Source organism: Misgurnus anguillicaudatus, chromosome 15, assembly GCF_027580225.2.
Source record: "Misgurnus anguillicaudatus chromosome 15, ASM2758022v2, whole genome shotgun sequence".
Lineage (NCBI taxonomy): Eukaryota > Metazoa > Chordata > Actinopteri > Cypriniformes > Cobitidae > Misgurnus > Misgurnus anguillicaudatus.
Window position 1 is genome coordinate 25,345,947 of NC_073351.2, and position 24,742 is coordinate 25,370,688.

General features: G+C 35.9%; 1 protein-coding gene across 2 annotated transcripts in view; it reads left to right on the forward strand.

Moving 5' to 3' along the window:
* Nucleotides 1-24,449, forward strand: part of mgat4c (mgat4 family member C) — a 155,815-nt gene extending 131,366 nt beyond the window's left edge. Inside the window, exons 3-6 of one of the 2 annotated variants that reach the window (XM_055173846.2) lie at nucleotides 8,778-8,841; nucleotides 21,672-21,823; nucleotides 22,593-22,740; nucleotides 22,821-24,449. In XM_055173846.2, the coding sequence (XP_055029821.2) occupies nucleotides 21,695-21,823; nucleotides 22,593-22,740; nucleotides 22,821-23,977 (1,434 nt within the window). In that variant the 5' untranslated portion in view covers nucleotides 8,778-8,841; nucleotides 21,672-21,694 and the 3' untranslated portion in view covers nucleotides 23,978-24,449. The remainder of the gene's footprint in view (nucleotides 1-8,777; nucleotides 8,842-21,671; nucleotides 21,824-22,592; nucleotides 22,741-22,820) is intronic. The other variant, XM_055173845.2, reaches the window with a different exon arrangement.
* The last annotated feature ends 293 nt before the right edge of the window (nucleotides 24,450-24,742 follow it).

Below are 24,742 nucleotides of genomic sequence, written 5' to 3' on the forward strand. Positions count from 1 at the left end.
ATAATATAAATTATATAAATGTATATACAGTATTTAAATGCAAATATTTCTTAAATATATACCTGAATGTGTCGGTATTTATATATACATAATATTTAGACACAGTACACACACATATGTTATGTAAACACAAACTTTTATTTTGGATGCGATTAATCGCGATTATTATATATAGTTATATAGTTATTTATTTATATTTATTACAAATTACACACAGTACACACATAAATTATGCAAAAAAAACCACATTTATTTTGTATGCGATTAATTGCAATTACTCTTTCGATTGGCCGAGCTGGCAAATACCATTCCATGCCAATTTGTAGATTTTACATAGATTGTAAAAAAGAAAGACAACATATCTCATAGACTTCCATTGTAAAAAAATAAAGGCAAAATACCTTTAAAAAAATTGCCACTGACATCTTGCACCGATGACATCATCTGGAGCCAGTGTCTACGCAGTAGTGATTGTGAGGTGAAGCCGCGGTATCAAGGCCCTGCCCATTTTCCCATTTAACTTAATCACAAACACGCAAATCATGTAGTCATACCGCTTTTTAATAGCATCTATTAACCAATTTAAACCAAAAAAAATTACACTTAAAAGTACATCAACATGATATAACCCAAAAATTTAAATTTATGGAAAAATTATTTTCCAAGTGTTATTTTTATTTGTATGTTGAGCTCACGTCCGATTCATTTACACAGAGAGGGCGGGGTTTATGACCTATATTGCAGCCACCCACCGGGGCGATCAAAATGTTTTGGCTTCATTTTTAATGACATGTGTTGCACCCCTGGTATTTTACAAGGTTATTTACATAAAATGTGTACGGTTTTGTATAATGTGCTTTCGCCTGTAACTTTGACTTTAGGCGTGGGGTATAATTATGTTTTTTATAATTTGTTTTTGTATGATTCACTTCATACAAATTCATATGAATTAGCCAACCTGTAAAATACGTAAGATTTCCCATGAGATCAGGTTTAGCAGCCATATTGTTCGGATGACTGGGCCGTATTTATGCTGCAGCTGGCATTGAGTCATAATGTCTCTGACTTTCTATGTAAGGTTGTGGTGTGATAGTTTTTATTTTAAATGTGTGATTGGGGAAATTAATGGCACAGTAAATGGCTGAACTCTTGCGTGGAAGTCAAAGTTATTCTACACAGCTACAAGCATAAATGTCAGTGAGCAAAGTTGTGCTGCTTAATTAAGGACTGATTGCCTTACAAATGGCAGAAAGCCTCATTTGACTCCATATGAACATCTCCCAAAACAGACATTACTGGAGATAAGACTTATATTTCTACTGCAGAAAATTATATTGCTAAAGATCTTACAGTTTATTTTGCCTCAATTTTCCTCTTAATATGGCATAAATCAATAGTTTGAATAGTTTTTACATTTCATAATATTTCCACCATTAAAATAAGCAAAAGAGGGTATAAATAATAAAAAACTTATCGAGTGATATGAATAATTCTGGTGCGAAAAGCTGGGACATAATTCAGAATTAAGGGGGTGTTCACCGTGACATTAAGGTATCTTCATTAAAAGTTCAGTACGTGTTTAAATACAACAACTAAAAATGCCAATTCACTTGGGATGTTAAGAACTTTATAATTAAATAATGTAAAAATCTGCTTATAATAATGTAAAAAAAAATTGAATTTTATTTTAATTAGTCCTTTTCTGCTTATGACTTTTAAAGCGTTATGTAATACATGGGAAAAGGACATAACTATTTTAACTAATTATAACTAAACCTAAATGCACATTAAAAAGTTCAAAATGACATTTGAAATGAATGTGATGACATTTGCTGGTACACAATGTTTTGAGTATCTGCCTGACTTTCTTTTACAGACGTCTCAGCAGGTTTGCCAATATCACTGTTTGCCCAGAGAACAAAGAGGTAGCGTACAAAGTATTTCACGCTAAACTGGCATCTGTAAAATTTTATTTTGATGCCAAAAAAGGGTTTTATCTGTATTTTTTAATTCTGCTATTTATTGCATCCATAAGCCCTAGAAACACATTTTAACTCATCACATTAATGTGTTTGTATGCAAATGTTTTACTGGAAATGTTTATGGTTGATTTTTATTAAACGGTTGTATAAAACGGTTTTGGAGGGCCTTTTGCAAATAAGTCGCCATAAAAACGGAAATTACATCGTTAAAGCGTTTCTCTTGACTTTGATACACGGTATCCATTGTACGATGATAAACAATGAACTGCCCATCATTTCGGAGAGAGAGAAAGGGAGTCCGCCAGAAAGAGGGAGAGCATGAAAGCGACTCTCTCGTGAATGCTATAGCATTGGATTTTCCTGAGACAGAAATGTGCTGAAAGGAGATAGTGCTTTCTCATGTTATCAGCTACTGGACGAACGCCCCACAGCCATTTTCCTATTTCTCACTTGTGACCCAGTGGTCACCTTGGCTTTTTACAGAGCTTTTAGGAAAGGGAGCTGTCCTACCATTCCTCTCTCGTAAATGGATAGGGAGGGAAGTTTTGCTCAATGGTGCGGCTTTCAAAGTCAGTCTCCCAGGAGAGCCAAGCGATGACGTGTATTTAATGTCACCAAAATGTCATCCAAAAAAGTGAAGGAAATGTTTGTTTACTGTATGTAGACTCACAATTATAATATCCTAAACAGAATTCAAGAACATGTCCTGTCCATGTCATACTAAGTCGATTGCAGAATAGATTAATATGGACTATAGGACAGTGATTATTGTTTGTGAAATGGATTTAAAACAAACACTGACTCCAACTCCTTTTATAACACTATTCACCTTTTTCTCGAACGCGGAAGAAAGTGATGTGCCGTATTTCCTTTCAAGTCCGAGACTTCAAGTTCAATAGCCAGCCGGTAGAAAACAATGTCGTGGGAGCACGCATAAAACATGATTTAAACAGTTAATATTTACTACACCTGCCATGTATGAACCAGTGTGAGGATGAAATTAAGAAGTGGCTTGATATATGAAGATATATTCAATCATTACGTGTTGTTGATCGGAGGTGACGGGTCTTCAATGCGCAAATATAAAACCACACAGACATACCAGTATCTTTACAATGGGAAAGTCAGTCAAGGGTTTGTACATGGTTTTTACCAAGCCTTCGTGTTTTTTTTTCAGGGGATGGTTTAAAATGTCACAACTGTCCCTCTGGTGTGAGGTTTTTTTTAAACGACACGTCGAGCTTCACGCGGTCCGACACAGTCAAGCAGTATGATTCTCATTCAACACATTGTAAGTTATTTGAACAAACCATAATAAACATATTAAACTACTATTGAGTATTGTTTTCGTTTAATATGAAAATATTATTACATTGCTTCTTACGCACTAACGTTAGGTGGAGACATGAGCTTATTTGCTTACTTTTTAAAGTATTTGCTTTTTCATTTAAAACATACAGTAACAAAAGTACGCACAAACACATTACGAACTATTATAAACATCAACTAAGCAGATTATGTCGTATATATTCTGTACTGTAAACAATGTTTTTAAATAATATATAGATGCAGAATAAATAAATCAGCTAAATCAGCATATTTAATCAGCATAATATTAGTTGTTTTTAAACAAGTATTGTATTTATTGTTTCCTGGCAGTTTCTATGAAAGGTTTTACTGGATGGATTTGTAAATACAGTTCATAATTGCATGTGCGCAACATACACATTAAGTTCTTGTGCATGTATTATGGTTAAAACTAATGTTTTGTAGAGATTTACTGCATTTGTATTAGCTATTATGGCAAACCCTAACTGCACAAATTATGTCGGTCTTCCTGGATTTCATAATAAACATTAAACATCCAGTCAAAACGGCACACGTGTGTCCATCGCAATAGACTATCATTATCTTTAGTGACTCACCGGAAGTCATAAACCGGAACAGTCAAAGATGGCGCCGCCCACATTTTCGTCAAGAAACAGGTGGATACACTTAATTTATTTTATTACGCGGCACTCTAAAATGCTTGATTCTGATTGGCTAGTTGCGACATTCCAATGTATGTTACTAACAACTAAGAACCCAGGGAACACAAAAAGACTGATTAAAAAATGTTAAATCGGTATGTCTTTTCACTAGGTTCAAACCATGGCTTTTTGCACTGCTAATGCAATGCTTTACCACTGAGATACAGAAGCACAATATAATTAATATTTATGTTAACTGTAAATTCAATACCAAGATTGTAATCTTTTTTTAGAAAGATGAAGAATTTGAGAAAGATTATTAAATTTGATGGCACCTACATACAATTTAAACCATTTCATTCGAAAGCTCATACTTATCTCAGTGCTTTATTAAAATATAATGAATCAAGTAGCTTGGTAAAAAAATCTGAGACTGAGACATTTAGTCAGCATAATAAATGACGGGTATCATATTAAACCAGATATACTATGCCAGCCCACATGGAAATAGAGAAAGAGAAAATTATAAAAAAAACAGGACAAGTATACTGCCCTCCAAAAGCTAAGTGCAGTAACTACGCAAACACTGAAACCGAGAAAAAATGCCCTTAAAGTTTTTACACCAGCCAGTCAAACATGTTACAGCATTATTGGCACACACAATTCTATCAAATGGGACAAAATTGAACCAGAAGACTTTGTCACAAAACACAACAGATCTCACAAAGCCCATTTCAACCCCTAATTCAATGCATAGTTACTCCGCTTTGGCTTTGTAGGGCAGTATAATTTACATTAAATGTACATCATATAACATATATAATGTACATCAAAGAAAAATGAAAGTATGTTAGCTTTACTTACTGAGAATTGGGTTTTTTGTAGACTCTAAAAGATTGTGTTATTTAGGAAAAGGGGCAATGATATCGCTATGGTTCATCTCTATCGCTTCCCTTTGAGGTTTGGGTTAGTGCTATAATCTGGGTCAAAGTATTAACTGCTGAGAGGGACCTGAGAGAGACTCACTCACACATAAATCATTTCTCACGCCTCTCTTCCTCATTACACTCACTGCTGATAGAATTTCAAAGACCTTTGCATCTCCAAATGACCTTAGAGGTAAAAAAAAAGCCTTACGGCAATGACAGAACCTCACTCAACAGGCTTACCTTGAAGATGTAGCACGTAACTTAAAGCACAGCATGAGTCGAGTAAGAATTAGTCACTCATATTTGGCAAGACATCAGACTAAAACTTACTGCATAAAATGTGCAAACTGCAGACAACATAGAGCAGAAAGATAAGAATAGACTGCACATTTCCAATGCAAGGTCAATAGTTCAGTTCCAACACCTACTAAGATGGAATTTGAAGGCAAGGAAATTATAAGCATAGTAATTATGTAATTAAGTAATTATGCTGTCTTCTAAGACAATTAGTTTTAGGCACAAGTTACCATCACATGTGTCCTTCGTGAATAACACAATCCCAGAATGCATTGCCCTGAGCTCAGTGAGTTTAAATGGTGGCACTAATAGAGAAAAGTCAATTCTAATTCATTTAAAGGCAAGAATCAAAAGCACGGCGTGACTGCAGTAGTTATTGCAAAAAGGCATGCAGTTATCATTCGACTGTTTATCCACAAAGACTGAAAGTAATTTAAGGAATGTTTTATTTTTTGAGGATCAAAAAGCTTTCATCCTGGCATGAAAAGCAAACAATAAATCATCCAATCACTCCCTTTCTCTCAGTAATGCACTTCAATTCTGGCATGTTTGTTTCTTTTATTGTTACGGTTGAAGAAGCTGGCTTTTGTAAACCGTTATAGAATTTGCTTTGTATTCAGCATCAATCCAGCTCTTCACACGGCTTCCAACCTGAAGCTAAGCCACCTGTACAGCTGGTGCCTGCTGCAGCCTGGACGTCACCCAAATCCGGGGTGCTGGATTTATTCATACATCAAAACACAGAGACATTCGACAGAGCCGCACAGAAAAGCGCCACCACCGTAGCTTCAGTTCAGGAGAACCGCTAAAAATAGGCTGCCACCGTGATTCAGGATGGAAATATAAACAAATGTCTTTTTTTATTTGTCAGAAAGCCTTAAATATGAGAACTTCGTAAGATGTGAGAAAATGTCACCTGCTTTGCAGTGACGTTGTGCACGAGGAAAGAGAGTTTCTAGACAATAAGTGTCCTCACTGTACGTGTGAATTGTCACTTGCACAACGTTTTAGCAGGAACAAAAATTCAGCCCGTGTGCTGTAAAAAAGAAACAAGAATAATTTTGACTAAGCAGGATTTGGTGAAATCTCAGACTTCCTGCCTTGTAGAAGCGTGTGCGTGTGAGGGCCTGCGTGTGTGTGTGTTTTGTGTCTGACATTGTCAGCAATAGTTGAACAATGTTTTCGTGTGATTTAGTGAGGATTCTGCAGTTGCAAGCTTGCATCCTCTCCAGAGGCTTTAGAGAAACATCTTGTGCTTAAAAATGTGTAGATGAGCATAACCAATGTCAAAAGATGCCGTTTTAGCAGGTGCATACAAACACTTACACAACCATTTAAAGATTTACATGTAGTCAGGGTATTGAGAAATAAAGATTTGCTATGCTAGTGCCAAATAATAAAATTATGCTGACGTACTGTTGAATTGGTACTAGTAAAGTGTTTACACCTACCTATAGACGGTTTCAGCAGTAACAACATAAACATGCGGCTTTCGTGGTCATCACGTAACTTCCGGTAAACTCCGCTAAGAATAAATAACAACAAAGTCTTTTTAACGTAGTTTATTTATATAACAAGCAAAATAAACAACACATATATTACATAGGAACCCAAAACATTTGTTATTTTCGACGAGGTATTTGTTTAAGAGTTCAGTTGCAGTAACTAGTCAGACCATTAAACAAACAGAAACCAGAAGTAAAGTTCGGACCAGACGCTTATCGCGTCACCGTACGTGCGCCCGAAACAGTCTATAGATAGATAGATAGATAGATAGATAGATAGATAGATAGATAGATAGATAGATAGATAGATAGATAGATAGATAGATAGATAGATAGATAGATAGATAGATAGATAGATAGATAGATAGATAGATAGTAGAAAATGATTATGCGCCCTAGTAAATTCAACAAAAATAAGTAAACTATTATTTTAAAAAAATCTTGTTTTTAAACAAATTTTGAGTAATTCTAAATGAACACATAATTGAGTACATTCAACTTAATTGTATCATATATAATCCACTTAAATTTGTTAGAAGAAATTAACTTAATAATTTTGTGTTGAATCTACATGAATGATTTTAGTAGACATAACGAATTAGGCGGTGGACTTGTAGTTCCCATCATGCTTTGCATGGGAAATTGACATTTCAAATTAAACGCTATTGTATGTGTTTTGAACTTAAATACACTAACACTTGTTAGTGTTTAATGCTCATTTATCTTTGAGATTTAGTTTATTTTTCTTCTTGGAGTTTTGTGATTACCGTCATTCAGATGGGTGCAATAAATATTTAAAGAAAAGAGGAAATTTTACATGTTTAAATAGATTGAATTAAAGATGTAAGCCTTTAAAAGTACTGTTTTGGAATACATCATATTTTTAAGTAAATATCACATTTTTACAGGGTCATTTTACTTAACTTAGTTAAGTAGATTATCTTAATTTCCATGTGTGGAATTTACTTAAAGGGGGCATTTCACAAGACTTTTTAAGATGTCACATAAATCTTTGGTGTCCGCAGAGTACATATGTGAAGTTTTAGCTCAAAATAGCCCACAGATAATTTATTATAGGATGTTAAAATTGCCACTTTGTAGGTGTGAGCAAAAATGGGTGTGCCCTTAAAATGCAAATGAGTTGATATCTGCACTAAATAGCAGTGCCCTGGTTGGATAATGCAGATTAAGTGGGCAGCATTATCCCCTTCTGACATCACAAGGGGAGCTAAATTTCAATTAGCTATTTTTTTCACATGCTTGCAGAGAATGGTTTATCAAATCTAAGTTATTGGTTTGTTGTTCTTTTCTTTTTTCTAGGTTAATAGAAGCAATGGGGACCCAATTATAGCACTTAAACATGGAAAAAGTCAGATTTTCATGATATGTCCCCTAAAAAAATATTCATGCAAAAACTTGCAAAATAAAAATTAAGTAAATTCGACTTTTTCAGTGCAGATAGAAAGATTGATTCGAGTAAATAGTGTTGTTTAGTAGGTACACATTTAGGCAGTTTTAAATTATTAATCCATGCCTGAGCATTTATATTAGTCATTAATCAGAGCTTTTTCCCTCTACAAACACAGTGAAGCAGACAATGTTTTCTCTTTTCTTTATCGTGTTGTTGATTGCACATTTACAACAAAAGACCCTTGATCCTTTACATAATTGTATTTTTTGTTGAAAATAAGCCTATAATGGCAAATTTCGACAAACAGGTCTGCATTGCGCAAATTGATTACCACGAAGAAATTCATTTAATTAACAAAATGGAGTTTGTCCCCTCGCAGTGTCCATCTATAGACAGTGCGTCTTATCATCTAAAGCCTGTACTCTTTCCTGCCTTTTTGTTAAAGAGAAAAATCTATTTAAGTGGCTGAAGCTCTGACACAAAGCAAGAGCAGAAGGCTGTTGAATTTGCGGGCTTAATTGATTATTTGTGCAGAGCTGTATATCAGCGAGGTGCAGCATACCCTTGGGAAATAATGTAAAACAGATAACAAGATCAAATGTGGAAGAATTGCTTTCTACTGGCAGCTTTATTAATCTGTTTCTCTCTTAGTCAAAATGGCTTTTTTCCTCCCCTCTCTGCAGGTTTTTGCATTAAGGCGAGGTGCGTCTCTGCGTCCTGAGCAGCATAAAGCTAAAGCTGACAGAGGTATTATGAAGCTGTTCATTTGAAAGAAAATGTGTTAGCTTACAGTTTAAACCGAAAGCTTCCTTTTGTGCCAGAGAACCTGGAAAGTTGCTTTATATAGATTTACTTTTGCGAAAACATTTATTTATTCATTGCAGAATTAGAGGCTTAATTTATTTTACAACAAAGCTCTGAGGAAATTTGCAGACTCATATTTGTTTTGAATTTCGAGCTTTAAGGATTAGGCTGTTGGGAAAATATACAAAAGTAGCTTGCTGGTTGTGGTGACTCTTTGAATGAAAATTTAAACTTACCTAACATACCCATAATGCCTTGTGTGTGTTCTTGTAAGTTCACTTTCCACTATATAGTAAAAAAAGATATATCCGAATTAAAGAGTCAGTGGATTCAGTGGATTGTGAAGTGTGCATTTAATGGACACTTTACTATCCCATGTGGTCATGTGAGAGAATTTGTTAATGGAGATGATGTGATGCTGCTGACGCTGGTTGGTCACATGACAATAACAATATAGTGAATGTAGTATGTCCACTGGGCAACCTTCCTGTCTCGTGAAGTCAACATGGAAGTGACTGAAACTGCAATTCATCGACTGCCGACTAGAGACTGGGTTCAAAAGGGAGTCAATCCCACACTGTAAAAAAAATTCTGTAGAAATTACAATGTTATTGCAGCAGGGTTGTCGGTAATTTACTGTAGATTTACATTTATGTTATTTACTGGCAAGAGTTTGTTCAAAGTTAAATAAATTTGAAATATTAACAAGTCTTTATCTTTACAGAATAAAACTATACAATAACAGCCTCATGCAAAGCATTCTGGGAACCAGAAATCATCATCAACCTTTTTCAGTTTTTTGCTTCAGATTTTGTTTCCCAGAATGTTTTGCTTGATGGTGTTTTTTAGTTTTACTCTGTAAAGACAAAGACTTGTAAATGTTTAATCTTCATTTAACTTTAAACAAAATGTTGCCAGTAAAAAACATAAATTTAAATCTACGGTAAGTTACCGGCAATCAAGCTGCAATTTCTACGGATTTTTTTTACAGTGCATAGTAGGGGTGTAACGGTACGCAAAAATCACGGTTCGGTGCGAACCCCGGTTTTGAAGCCACGGTTCGGTTCATTTTCGGTACAGTAAGGGAAAAATGCAAACATTAAACTGCAGGTTGTTTATTACTATAAACTTTTTTTTACAATTTGTTTACACTTTTTTTAAACACTTTTTATTAAAATATAACACATAAAATATATATAAAATGAAAAAATAATAAATAAAATACTACTGCAAAGTTCTTTTTTACATTATTTTATAACAGAAGGTAACTCTTTTCTTAACCTTCTCTTAAACTTTTTTCTACTAAAACCTTGAACTAACAAATTCAATTCCTGAATACATTTATGAACTATTAGCCTACATTTTTGCCACCAAAAATTTTCTGTTTTGATTTATTTTGGATTGTTTAACTCACAGTATTGAATTGGCTATGTACCATCTCTGTATAAAAATAATATTACTGCTCTATGTGTAACTGCATAGCAAGCAACAGGATGATATACTTATTATACACTCATTTTGAGATTAGTGAGGTGCATACATAGCCATCTTGGATCTTTTGCACGTTTCTCCTAATCTTTGCTTGTGTCGTCAATGTAAGCTGCCTGTGACTTTACTAACGAACCCCTCCGCAGCTGAGTAACAGCTGAGTAAGCCCGGGTTACAGCTCTTCTCTGTCCCGACCAGCTGATCGCATTGTGACAATGATATGATTGACGTGATATGCAGATGAAAAATCTGATCACGCATTCCTTATTCTCGCTGTCACAGAAAGCGCGTCTCATGATTGCGTAGCAACGAAAGACGCGCATCCTCTCACGGACTTTTGAAAGAACAAAGCAGCGCGTTGACACGCGTTTAACATGCGCTTTTAGATACGACACGTAAACGTTTACATCAATAATCAAACGAATATACAACTAAGTAAATAAAAATCTTTCTGCGGGCCGAATTATGTTATATGTTTGACAGAAGACTTGAGCTGAACGCGGAGACTTCCGCCACTTAATATGTTCGTGCGGAAACGCACGTATTATGTTCCGCACAGGCACACACAAAATGCATTCGGCCTTTCGGTGCACGTGTGCACCGTGCCGAAAGCCCTGAACCGAAACGGTCCGGTTCGAATACACGTACCGTTACACCCCTAGTGCATAGAACCCCCATGTTAACTCATTCCCCGCCCGCCATTTTTTGAAAAGTTGCCTGCTAGCATTTTTTGTGATTTTCATAAACGTTTCACAAAATGCCTTTCAGGAAAATTTTCTTAAAAAAATATATAATATATCAAATGAAAGAACAGACCCTCTGCTTTCAAACTAACCGAACGGGAAAAAACTTTCATCCTATCTATATATTTTTTCTCTGCTCATAAACTCTTAAATATAGGTATTTTTCTTCAAAAATATTTTTTTTGGCAAAAAGCTGAAATTTTGTTAAGGAATTTTGTTAGAGATCAGATTCAGAACAACATACACACCGTGTTGAAAATAAGTAATTTTTTGCTTCAGTTTTTTTTATAAATTTGGTAAGTGCGTCATCTAGTGGATAATTGTGGTATTACAGATTAACATAAACCTCATCAGGAACACGTTTTTTAATGCGAATGTTTTCTCTTAACTGACGAGATAACTCGTCAATGGCAGGGAAAGAGTTATAATGCCCAACTTTACAGCAGAAATGTATATGTTTACAGCTTGGTACAAAAAGTGTTTTTGGTCTATATAGCTAATTTTGCCCTTCATGACAGCTGTAAGCGGGGTGAATTGTTTTGTAACTATTATTAACCCTTTAACTACCACACCAAGAACATTTTTTGTTTGCATTTCTTATCTCCTTATGTCGCTAGTTAACAAACTCAATGTATTTTTTGTCAACACATCCCATAATTTTTTCAATATCGGCCTCTACCAAATGGTTGATATGGAATTCATACACATACTATGGAAATCAGAAAATATGAACTATAATACTTTTTTTAAACATAATCAAAATAAAATAGTTTTGTATATTAAATCTTATTAATTTATTGAAGTATAAAATATTAAAATATTTTTGGTTTTCATTTTAACACAGGAAATTAAATGTTTTCTTGTTTATTTAACAATAAAAAAATAACTAAAAGTAACAAAGAAAAAGACATTTTCTACCTAAAATAAAATACCTAAAATAAAAGAAGGCAAAAGATAGTAAGACAATGGCATTTTAGGCTTTTATGATTCAAGAAACACACTGTCAAGTGTAGTAGTGCAACAGTATTTTTTGTAAAGCAGCAATGCAGAGTAAGCCAACATTAGAAACAATCCTTTAAACAATATAAAACATCATTTAAGAAGTAATTATTGATTAATTAATCAGTAATTATGATTTCCATACATTAATTATATTCGTTTGTTATATTTATTTCAAAAAAATATCCAGAAGTGACAAAAAATACATACTTAAGAAATTATCTCAATATATTCAATATGAAATAACAATAGATGTGTCATATTTAGCTGTGAACAGTGATGGGAGTAACGCATTACAAAGTAACGCGTTACTGTAATTACACTACTTTTATCAGTAACGAGCATGTAACGAAGTATTTTTTAAAATCAAGTAACGCAATTACAATTACTGAAATTTAAATGAGTTCGTTACTCGTGTTACTCTATTTTGTAAAAAAAAGCACTTACAGACAAGAAATTTCTGATCTAACGTCGCAGGACCGTGGTGGCCGGCGCAATGAATCATTAAACTTCATCATGGCTGACAGTGCATATAGAATGAACATGAAAAATCTAAACGGGACAACATACCTTTGTTTAAAAAGTGTGCGCAAGTCATAATCCATCCGGTCTCATGTTTGTAAATTATCTTTGCCAAGCAATCCCAGTATGACATTAACTTGCATGATCAAAATGTGCCCAACCATTTGGTCGAGCAGGTAGTTAAAGGGTTAATAAATATTTACTTATTAAAAATAAGTATCTACTCAGAGAATGCGATTTTGTAAGCAGCCAATATTTTAATAGTGAGATGAGTTGCTGAGTACCAGGAGTGTTTGTGTTAAAATCAAACTCGAGCCGAGTGTTCTCTAATTCCACATGCTCTCGTAGTGCATTTACATAATAAAAATTGCGTAGCCAATTCACAATCTAGCAGATATCCTTCCTCAAACATCTCTCCAAGCCGTTTCCAACTCTGTAAACTGATTTGTTTTTCTTATTCATGGGGTCGTGCTGCACATCAGACGTGACTGTAATTGCCTTCCTCTCACCGGGGAGCTTCTTGTTTCTCATTCTGAAGTTTATTCTCCATTTCATGTCACCAAAGCAGAGAGCGATGCACCCTGGGAGAAATGACATTCAAACCGTCATCAATGCGAGAGTAAGAAAAGATCATTGGATTAAAGCTCCAAATGATACTGGCACGTTTTTGCTTTGTACACAGCCTATGAGTTTGGTGAAACGGTAACAGCTCGTATTAGTGAACACGCCGTAACATAAACAAGCCGATGTTAGACACGCCAGCCATCTGTTTTTTCTGTGTTTTCACAAAATTAACTTTTTAGATTACACCATTCATTTTATAATTGAGACGGTTCGTTTGGCACGACGGTATTGCTGTAAATGGGCAGCTTACAGTAGGTTGACTGGCAAAAGACTGCTTGCCCCGGGAGGTGATGATGTACGCGGCGACAAAAAGCCTGAGGTTATTTACGTCAGCCACTGTCTCTGCAAGATCCCTGGCAGCTGAGTGCAGACCTCCTCTCTTCCAGAATCAAGGCCTGTCAGATGTAATTACGCAATTGATGAAGGCATTACTGTAGGTTGGTGGTTTTCCCTTTTTACGAACTAAATCTGTGGCTTTAGTCCGGGAAGAGGTGCATTCATTATTAAATCTTCGTTTTTCTACCTTTTCTTTGGTTTTAGAGCTCAAAATTGATTTTATGTGTATGTCAACAAGCGGTGCTCTCTGCATTGCTGAAAGGAGGAGGAATAATGTCAGCTCAGCTTAATACGTTTCTAATGGATGTTTTATTTTCACCCTGAGGGAACATATGAAGTGTTTGGACACTTCACAGGGAGATTTGAGGCAGGTGAAAGCCGAGATTGCAACTGGTTGTGTGTGATATTTGATAACATTTAAAAATCCATTTTATCTTTCTCTGTAATATGTTCAGGAGAACATTTTTATTGAATTTTCACTCTCACTTTAAACTCAAAACTCTTCTAGGCTCTAAAATTAATTCGCCTCAAACCATCCTCAGTAAATTAACTTAACTCTAACTCGTTCATTCATTGACTCAAACATCATGCAGTTTCTCAATAACACAGATCTATAACTACAGTATATATGAATTTAATATTATGCTTCTTTATATTTGTGGTCAGGGGCACCAATTTTTTAAAGGGGGCACAGTGTGCACAGCTCACAGAAATTTGTCCATACACAGACATCAAACGAAATAGCTTTCAGTCTTTTTTCATGGAACTTATTTCTAACAATCAGAGCGCCCCTGCCTTCATGCAAAAACCTCCAAAATAAAAGTGTTGACTAACTCTTATATCAAATACTATTCAATCGGAATATAATGACATGTTGGCATCATATTTACATCTGAAACGGCGTGTTTTGTTTATTTACGTTTTGTTTAACGAATTGTTTAGTTGTGTCATTAATGCATTTTGCACAACAACTGCATTATCCTATAAAAATGTATGTAATTTTAAATCCATAAAGTATATAAACAACGAAAATGACATAAGCTAAGCCACATGACATAATGTTCAATGTATGATTTTAAAAAATATGTTTAGATAAAATTATTAGAGGAACGGATTTTTGCATTAAATTTGACCTCATATGTGAGCATTTGTGATTCCGCGCCTCCGTGAACTTTGGCGAACTTTGTCGTTGTATCAAGAAGATGAATCTAGTCTAAATCTCTACTAATTTAACGTTGAGACAGTCACATTTAACCATACCTTTTCTACATAGAGGACGTTAACTGCACATTACCGTACTGGGGTTTGGAAATATTGTGAGCGTTTCTTACACGTTTTAATTCCTCAGATAGCCAAATGCAGCAGCAACAGCAAAGAGCTTGTGTGCACGCTAAGAAGTTGATGCCGTCTAAAGTAAAAATGCCGCCAGAATAAAGTTAAGTAATGTAACACGATCAAAACACTACAACACTAAGGATGCATCACAGAATTGATAATATTATGCATATTAAACAGATTAAAAGACAAGTAACAGATTAATGGACGCTTCTTTGATTTTGAGGTTGCATGCAAAATCCATTTGGCTCAAAAAACTGAGGGGGCACTTCAGTTTGAATGGGCATGACGTCTCCGTTTGCGGTATGTCATATAATAGACATGTCTGTGTAAACATAAGAGTTAAAATGTGCTTTATGAACCTGTATACTGAAAGAAGTTTTCCATGCTGTGTCCTTCATCACCACTGCATTGGCTGAATCAATTCCAGGCTTGCTGTTACTTTGCATTAAAATTACATGAATCCACCAGCATGTATCAAAATGCTAAATGGTGTGAAGTGGAAAATGTAAAAGTCAGCCAGTTGTGTAATAAAATGTACAGTTGTGACCCTGCCTGTGAAACTCAGCTAAGGTCATTTATGTGATTTAAGGGGTGTGTACACCAAATACAAGGCAGATGCCAACAGTGGGCACTTGCCAGCCAAGCCAAATTCTTTGCATGGAAGTCACATCACTGCCATGTTTGCAACACCTCCAGGTCTTGTTAAAGCAAAGCGATGCATCTGTAGTACAATCGTCAAAAACTGTTAATTGCAAAGAACAGTTTTTTCAGAGCCCCTTCCCCAGAGGATGTCATTCTTTAATGGTTAACGATTGGCTCTTTTTACTGAAAGGCAGGACTTCCTTTGCTAGAGCGGCGTTGGTCAGTGAGATTTCCTCAGTAATAGCAATAGTAGTGACGCATCTTAGTAATATTAACCATTTTCCCGCCATTGACGAGTTATCTTGTCCATTACGAAAAAAATGTGTGTGCCATATATGGGTTGAAAAGTGAAGCAGTTGGCTCTTTGATTGCCCCCTGGTGGCTGGCTGCAGTACAAGTCATAAGCACCGCCCTCTCCATTCAAACGAATGGGACTCTGCTCTAAATAAAAATATTATTTACACTTCCGATACAAATTTCCGAAAGATGGTTTTGGTCCTTAAAGGTAGTTGTTATCACGCTGATATATGTTCAATTGTTCATTTTTGTGATGTTTCATTTTAGCTAGTAATTTGATGCTATAGAAACAGGGCGTGTCATTATGATTGGCGTGGTTGAATTGGGCACGCGAGAGTTTGGGCGGAAGTTTGATACCGCGGCTCCGCCTCTGGCTCCATGGACGATTCCTTCTGCGCATGCCTTGGCTCCAAACTGACGTTTTTACATAACATGGCGGCGACCATGGTCGGACATTTTTAGCTTCAATTCAATACAATGGAAGGAGGCGACGTCGCGTCGTCCATCTTTTTTACAGTCTATGGAAAAAACATTTGCATTAAAAAAATGTGTTCCTGTTGAGTTTTTATGGTTATCTGTAATACCATGATTATCCACTACGGCTTACTCAGTTTTTTTGGAGCAAACAATTATTTATTAATTTTACACTCCATGTTTGTTTTAATAATCGTTCTGAATCTGATATCTAACAAAATTCCTTCACAACAATGTAATTATGCAATTATAGCTTTTTGCTAAAAATTAATTTTGTGAATTTTGAATTTTAACTCTTTCCCTGCCATTGACGAGTTATCTCATCAATTAAAAGAAAACGTCTGCATAAAAACGTGTTCCTGATGACTTTTTATGTTCATCTGTAATACGGCGATTATCCACTAGATGACACTTACCCATAAAAAAATGAAGCCAAAACGTTATTTACTCATTTTAAACTTTGTGTATGTTTTGATAATCGTTTTGAATCTGATCTCTAACAAAATTCACATAACCTTCACATAACCTTCACAAAAATGCAATTATTTCAGCTTTTTGCTAAGAAATTTGTATTTTTGAAGAAAAATACCCATATTTAAGAGTTTATAAACAGAGAAAAAAAATAAATAAGATAAAATGTTTTTTTCCCGTATTGTTTGCTTGAAAGCAGAGGGTCTGTTCTTTCATTTAATATATTTGTATGTTTAAATTTTTAGAACAAAATTTTCCTGGAAGGCATTTTGTGAAACTTTTGGGAAAATCACAAAAAAATGCTGGCGGGCAACTTTATAAAAAAGGCTGATGGGGAATGAGTTAAATATTTTTGGCCAAGCACTTTAATTGCTATGATACTTCTGTGTCATTGTAGCATGCCCCTGTTTTTGTGTGGTGTTTGTCCCGCCCCTCCTCCACTGTGATTGGACGGTTGAGTTAAAAGTGACATTGACCAGCTGAGTGTTTTACCCAAAGTTGAAAATTGTTCAACTCTGAACACTGAAAACGCAGAGCACCAGTGCCCGCCGTGGACAAAAACCACAAGTTGCTGGAAACAATTGAAAACACAGAAACCTGTATTTATTTTTATACACAAAATCATCCGGTGTAATGTAAAGAACATTCTGTGAAAATATAAGCTTTATATCTTTAATACTGACTGAGTCAATGTGAGATCGGTGATTTAAATCAAACTATGATGCTCATAATCTCATAATTAAATTAATTACTGAAAGATTGCTACTCTCTTGATATCATCATGGGAGGGGACTGATGTGGTTGTAGTCATAATATTTGTACAATAAGTACTATAATGTTGTTTGTCACTGTCAGAGTCCCCTCTTGTGTCCTGATGTAAAAGCACCTTTGACAAAGACATTAGTCTTTGATACATTAGTTAAATTGGAGGGAAATGCTTATATAATAAAAAATATGCTTGCTTGCTCTGAATGAGGCAGGCGCTCATAGACTATACGCTTGACAATCCCCAGGTGAAACAAGCCGGTGGCTGGCAGAATCGATACACATTTGGTCAAAGAATTCGCTGTGAAGTTATTTTGTATTCCATTAGTGGTCTGATGTGCTTAGCAGCAGCCATCAAAAAACCTGCACTGATACTTGAATACTTACAGACTTCCAAACACTTGTGTACCCTTTTCTGTTCTCAGATTACATTGCGTAATTGGAGGTCAGAAATTAAAGATTTATGCACACAGCACAGCTTTCTCGTTTTTCCAAAGCAAGACAACCGTCCAGTCTCTTCACTGCAAGAAGATACAGTAGCTGAGATTTAAAGGGTTAGTTCTCGCAAAAATATATTTACTCACCTTCATATTGTTCTAAACCTAGCATGAATTTCTTTCTTTTGTTGAACATAAGAGAAGATATTTTGATAAATGATAGTAATCACACAGTTGACGGTTCCCAGTGGTAAACAAAAGCTATGTAAGTCAATGGGTACCTGTGTGCGTCATTTATCAAAATATCTTACGTTGTGTTCAGCTCAAAATCAAGTTTAGAACAACATGAGGGTGAATATAAAATGATTTTCATTTTTGGGTGAACTATTCATTTAAATGCCATTTGCATTGCAATATGGCATTTAAGAATATAGATCAGGCCAAAACAACAGGATTTAGAGAGTCAGACTGGAGACTGCTAATGCCTGGTGAGCAGGGACGGGATATTAACCTCATACTGTGTTCTTGAGCTATAGCTGCAATATACCTCTACTGTTGTCAGGTTAATTACAAAGCTTAAAGGCACAGGAGACGCCCGCCTTATTTTTAGTGTGACCTTAAAGTGAATGTCCTGTCTTATAAACAAAAAGAAGTGCTTCACTGGTTTTCTGTTTTAGTGTGAATTGGTGGCACTTTCTCCTGAATAGTAATGATGTGATTATTTCATTATTCTGAACTTTAAGGGGGATAGTTCACCTAGAAATGAAACTATTGGCATTATTTTCTCGCCCCCATGTCATTTAAACCCCCAATGTCTCAGATTACTCGAGAAGTTTTGCCTTTCGGTTCACATTTTCTGTGCTTGAACTGTAGGATGTTTTGCTTTTAAATAATGCATAACAACCAGAAAAACATAAATATCCACAAGAAAGTAGAGGAGTAAATGTCTTCAGGGCACTTAAAAGTCGAGTGGTGTTTTCAACACTTTTGGGACATTTTGAAGCCTGGAGGGTTTTGCGTTTGGGTTCTGGAGAACAACGAAAGACAGAGTGCCGCAGGGATAAGGGGTGTGACGTATCACAAAACTCACGGTTCGGATCACATTACATATTTTTTCTGATTATTTTTCGGATCAGCAAAAAAAGGGGTGGGAAAAATCTAATACCAAATAAAGAAATCACAAAAAGTTGCACATTAAGTAAGGTCTATAATTAGCATTAGGTATTGAATCAAATGAATAATAACACAGTCTGTATTGTATGAATTATATTATTTTTTAGAGGTACAGAATTTCTCTTTGTCTTGGATTGTTTGATTAACATTAATGACACCGATTTAAGTAGGTTATTTGAGGTTACTGTCTCTTTAAGACCAAATAAGCACAGACTGCTTTCTGACTCTAATCTATACATACACTTAAGACATAAACAAATGTTTTTATTTGAAAAAGAATACTCTGAAGATTATTTTGTTTGTATGTGCCCTGTTCAAGAACAGAAAGATTTTATGTTCGCTCGCTTTTTGAAAAGCGTCTCTCTGTGTATGCACTTTTGAGTGCACTTAAAATTCGCGCACGCACACAGACGGAGAGCGAATTCCAAACAGCGCAGCATAAAAAGTCGCCCCACATAGAATCGTTATATTGTTTTTCATTGCTTTACTCGCCAAATGTATTTTAAATGACTACAGTATGAGACACAGCAGGACAACTCTTTCTAAAGTTTACACATCAAGAATTCTGATCTTTAAAGATCATATTGATGATCAGGTCTGACTGGAGCTGGGCCGGACACATTAAAAAGCATGTGCGTCTGTGCGTACAAAAAACTGCTCACTTTAGTGCATTTTTGTGTTTAAAGCAACACTATGTAGTTTCCATGTAAAAATGACTTACAGCTCCCCCATGTGGTTGAAAAGCACAACTGGTATTTGACACTCTTCTGCAGGCAGGGGGAGGGGCGGGGCTGTGTGCTCTACCCTCCACCGCCACTTTCAGAGTGTGATTGTAGCAGCTAGGAGGCTGCTCAGGTTGCAGCAACAGTACAATTTGTCCAGTTAAAAGTTGTTCTATCACTGAAATAATTTTAGAGACATTATTTAAAGGTAAAAAAACTACATAGTGTTGCTTTATATTTTTTAAATAAGTTAAATGTTACACTTTTGCAAGACTTTGAAACATAATGATAAACTTTCCCTATTTATTCCGCGTATTAATCTACGAATCGCATGTGAGCCGAACCGTGGAGCGTGATCCGTACGGATCACGAATCAACTGCGATCCATCACAGCACTAGCAGGGATGACGTATTTTTGCAGGCCAACCCCAGCAGTTAGCAAAAGTTTCACAAACTGCCTTCCTGGAAATTTTTTTCCTAAAAATATATAAACATACAAAATATATAAATTGAAAGAACAGACCATCTGCTTTTAAACAAACAATAAACAAACAAACAAAACAGGGAAAAAACTTTCATCCTATCTATATTTTTTTCTCTGCTTATAAACTCTTAAATATGGGTATTTTTCTTTAAAAAAAATTTGCAAAATGCTAAAATAATTGCATTTTTATGAAGGAATTTTATTAGAGATCAGATTCAGAATGATTATCAAAACATACACTAAAATTAGTAAATAACGTTTTGGCTTCAGTTTTTTCATAAATTGGGTATGTGCGCCTAGTGGATAACCACGGTATTGCAGATTAACATAAAAATTCTTTAGAAACACGTTTTTTTATGCAAATGTTTTCTCTTAAGAGTTAAAATTTAAAATTGATAAAAGTTGTGATCATCTGTGAAGATTAACTTTTTGGAAAAAACGTGTAAGTCTCCCACTAACTTCCGGGGTTGGCCTACAAAAATACGTAATCTTTGCGGCACACTATCTTTGGGGGATAAAACAACATGAGACATTAAATTATATGAGTAAATATTAAAAAAAAATTCATTTAGGGTGAACTATCCCTTTATGTGTTACTCTAGTGCTTTACATTCATGCATTTGGCATACAGTTTAAACTAAGTTTGTTGTTGTTATTGTTAAAGGCGGAGTGCACAATGTTTGAAAGCCAATGTTGATATTTGAAATCACCTAAACAAACACGCCCCTACCCCAATATAATCTGGACCTTCTTTTAAAAGACCTGCCCCACACATACGCAAGGATGTCGGTTAGTAGACACGCTCCTTACTGCTGATTGCCTATAAGTGTGTTTTGGTAGTCGGCCCGTCTCCTTTTCCAAAGCGTTTTTCAAACATTATGGACTCCGCTTTTAAGTATACTGTATGCATTTCATGAGAATCGTAACCCGTGACCTTGGTGTTGCAAGCACTGTGTACACCGTTCAACCTGAAGAGGGCAGCACTCAGACGTTTTTACACCATATATTGTAGTATTGAAACACTTTATATCCAAATGTCAAAAAACTTACTAAAATCAATAAACAGCACTAATAAAGCATCATTCTTACAGATCATTAACTAAAAAAAGTTGGTTTAGGGTTTAGTTACTCTTTAAACAATTGGCTTGTTACATTTAAGTAGCCATGGATTGAAAAGATTGCACTGCTAAATTGTACTTTGTAAATTGTATTTGAGAACCAATGATTAAACCTCAGTATCTTTACTTTATTTTCTCAGTTTAGACCGATCGTGTTTTCATCATGAGACTGGCGTTGAAGTATCTGGACAAGATGAGATGTTTCCGGAAACGCTCCGCCATTCCTTTCCTGGTGGCCCTCATTACTTTCCTGCTCTTCATAAACCTCTACATCGAGGACGGCTATGTGCTGGTGAGTTTGCTGTTGACATACACCATGTAAATTGCAGAGGTCAGTTCATTTACACCACTGAAGCAGATAACAAGGCGATACTGGACTTCACAACAAGTTGTTGCATGTGTATTAGCATTAATTATCACTGTACTGAAATTAAGTGTTTTATTTTGTTCATACGATTTCATTACCAAATGTTGCGTGTAAGGCTGCCAGTATTGTGCTGTGCATGTATAATTATGAGAGCTCAGGATACAGCGCATTTAAAATTTCATGATGTAGAGGCAGTGCAAATGCAAGAGACGCATTTATAATTCATGAGCCCAACTTTATGATCAAAACTTTGTGATCATAACATGTCGCGTGTGTTTGTCTGTTGAATTATTCAAAGGTGTGCCCATTTTTTTTGATGAAGTCACTTCGTAACTCGCCCCCATTTAATTGAAATACAAACACCATTAGTGTCTGGGAACTTTTTTGCAGGGTTAAAAAGACATTGAAGTGTAGTTTAATTTATTAAGCTATTATTTTATCCTAGACAATTGATTTATAGAGTTGAAAGAGAGTAATATTGTGTGTACCATTAATTATTCAAAGGAAATTATTTACCTCTAAAGATATTATACGAGAGTGTGAAGTAATATTTGTCATGTGTAGGATTTACATTCGGTTGCAAATGCATTCCAGGAAAACTGTATTTTTATGTATTGGATGCTCTTGGGACTATCTGAATCCTGTTAACTAATGTATGTGTTTTTCTGTCTGTCTCGGCTGCCATGTGTTTCAGGAGGAAGATAAACGTCAGTTGCGAGAGACCTCCATGCATCCGCTAAACTCAGAGCGATATGTTCATACCTTTAAAGACATAACCAATTTTTCTGGAACCATCAATGTGACTTATCGGTATCTTGCTGGAACACCTTTACCTCGAAAAAGTAAGAGTCCTTCACTTTATACACCATACTACTGTACATTAAAAAGTGTTCACAATGTTCATTTCACAATGTCTTTGCAGAATATCTCACTATTGGGCTATCATCTGTGAAACGAAAACGAGGAAACTATCTGTTAGAGACCATCAAGTCCATTTTTGACCAGTCGAGCTACGAGGAGCTCAAAGAGATTGTAGTAGTCGTCCACTTGGCGGACTTCGACCTAGCATGGTGCGAAAGCCTGGTTCAGGAAATCTCAAGAAAGTTTGGCCATCACATCATTGCAGGCCGGCTACTGGTCATCCACGCGCCCGAGGAGTACTATCCATCGTTGGAAGGGTTAAAGAGAAATTATAATGATCCCGAAGACAGGGTGCGCTTTCGTTCCAAGCAGAATGTAGATTACGCCTTTCTGCTTAACTTCTGCACCAACCTCTCAGACTTCTACATGATGTTGGAAGATGACGTGCGTTGCTCCCGTAACTTTCTCACAGCACTGAAAAAGGTGGTGGCATCCAAAGAGGGATCCTATTGGGTGATGCTAGAGTTTTCAAAATTGGGCTACATAGGGAAGATGTATCACTCACGAGACCTTCCCAGACTCGCCCATTTCCTGCTCATGTTTTATCAGGAGATGCCTTGCGATTGGCTGCTCATCCATTTCAGAGGTTTGCTGGCCCAAAAGGATGCGATTCGCTTCAAACCCTCTCTGTTTCAACACATGGGCTACTATTCGTCTTACAAGGGGGCGGAGAACAAACTCAAGGATGATGACTTTGAAGAAGACTCGCTCGATATTCCAGACAACCCACCTGCCAGTCTTTACACGAACATAAATGTATTTGAGAGCTACGATGCCGCCAAAGCGTACAGTAGTGTCGATGAGTACTTTTGGGGCAAATCTCCATCCACCGGGGACTTTTATGTTATAGTGTTCAACAAGGCAACGAAAATCAGCAAAATGAAGATCGTCACAGGAACAGATGATCGGCAGAATGACATTTTGCATCACGGAGCTCTGGAAGTGGGGGAGAAATTAGTAGGAACCAAGAAGGGAAGGCAATGCTCCTCCTATATAACTTTAGGGGAGTTCAAAAACGGAAACATTGAGGTTCACGATGTGGACCGCAAAATAGCTTTTGATATCGAATGCGTTCGCATCGTGGTAACAGCGAGTCAGAAAGAATGGCTTATTATTAGAAGCATAAGCCTCTGGACTACACAAGGTGCAAATCTGTGAGAACTGTTTTCGAACTGTAGCTAAAGGCACAACTATCAACTATTTATTTATTTATTTATTTATTTCTACATTTTCTAAATTATTTATTCATTTCATCGTCTTTATTTATTTTAAGGATCAAATCAATACTGTAGGTGACATATATTGAAGGGGGCAGTTTAACTATTCAGAGTTTTTTAAGAAATTAGGCCTTATTAACTAATTATGACCGCAAATACATTTAAACTAACTTACCCTCCCAATGTTGAAGCTGGGTTATTGTTAATAAGGTGGTTTGTGCTCAAGTCATCTCCATATGGGGGCTTTCTCCACAACCTCCCATGCACATCCATTCATCACTTTCTGCAAACATATCTTTGTGCTCTACACATGGCCTCTTGCACGAGCGCATACACAGCGAGATCTTGCAAAGCAAAACTAGCCATTTTCAAAATTCGTTGATATATTAAACACTTGTTATAGGCTAAGATTACATATGTTTGGCTTTTATTGCAGAAACCTGTTCTCCCAGATAGAGCTAAACTCACTATAAATCATTGTTACTCAAGATAATGAAGACATTTGCAGGGTCATTTAGTTCTTTGATTTGTGGATATTTAAAGGTGCAGTGTGTAAATTCTAGTGGTGAGGTTGTGAATTGCAACCAACGTCTCAGTCCACGGCTCACTCCTCGCTTTGAAAAGCTACGGTAGCGCCACAGGACAAACATGTCATAGTCGGAGACAACTTAGTAAAAAAAAGTTTGTCTGCTAAGGGCTTCTGTAG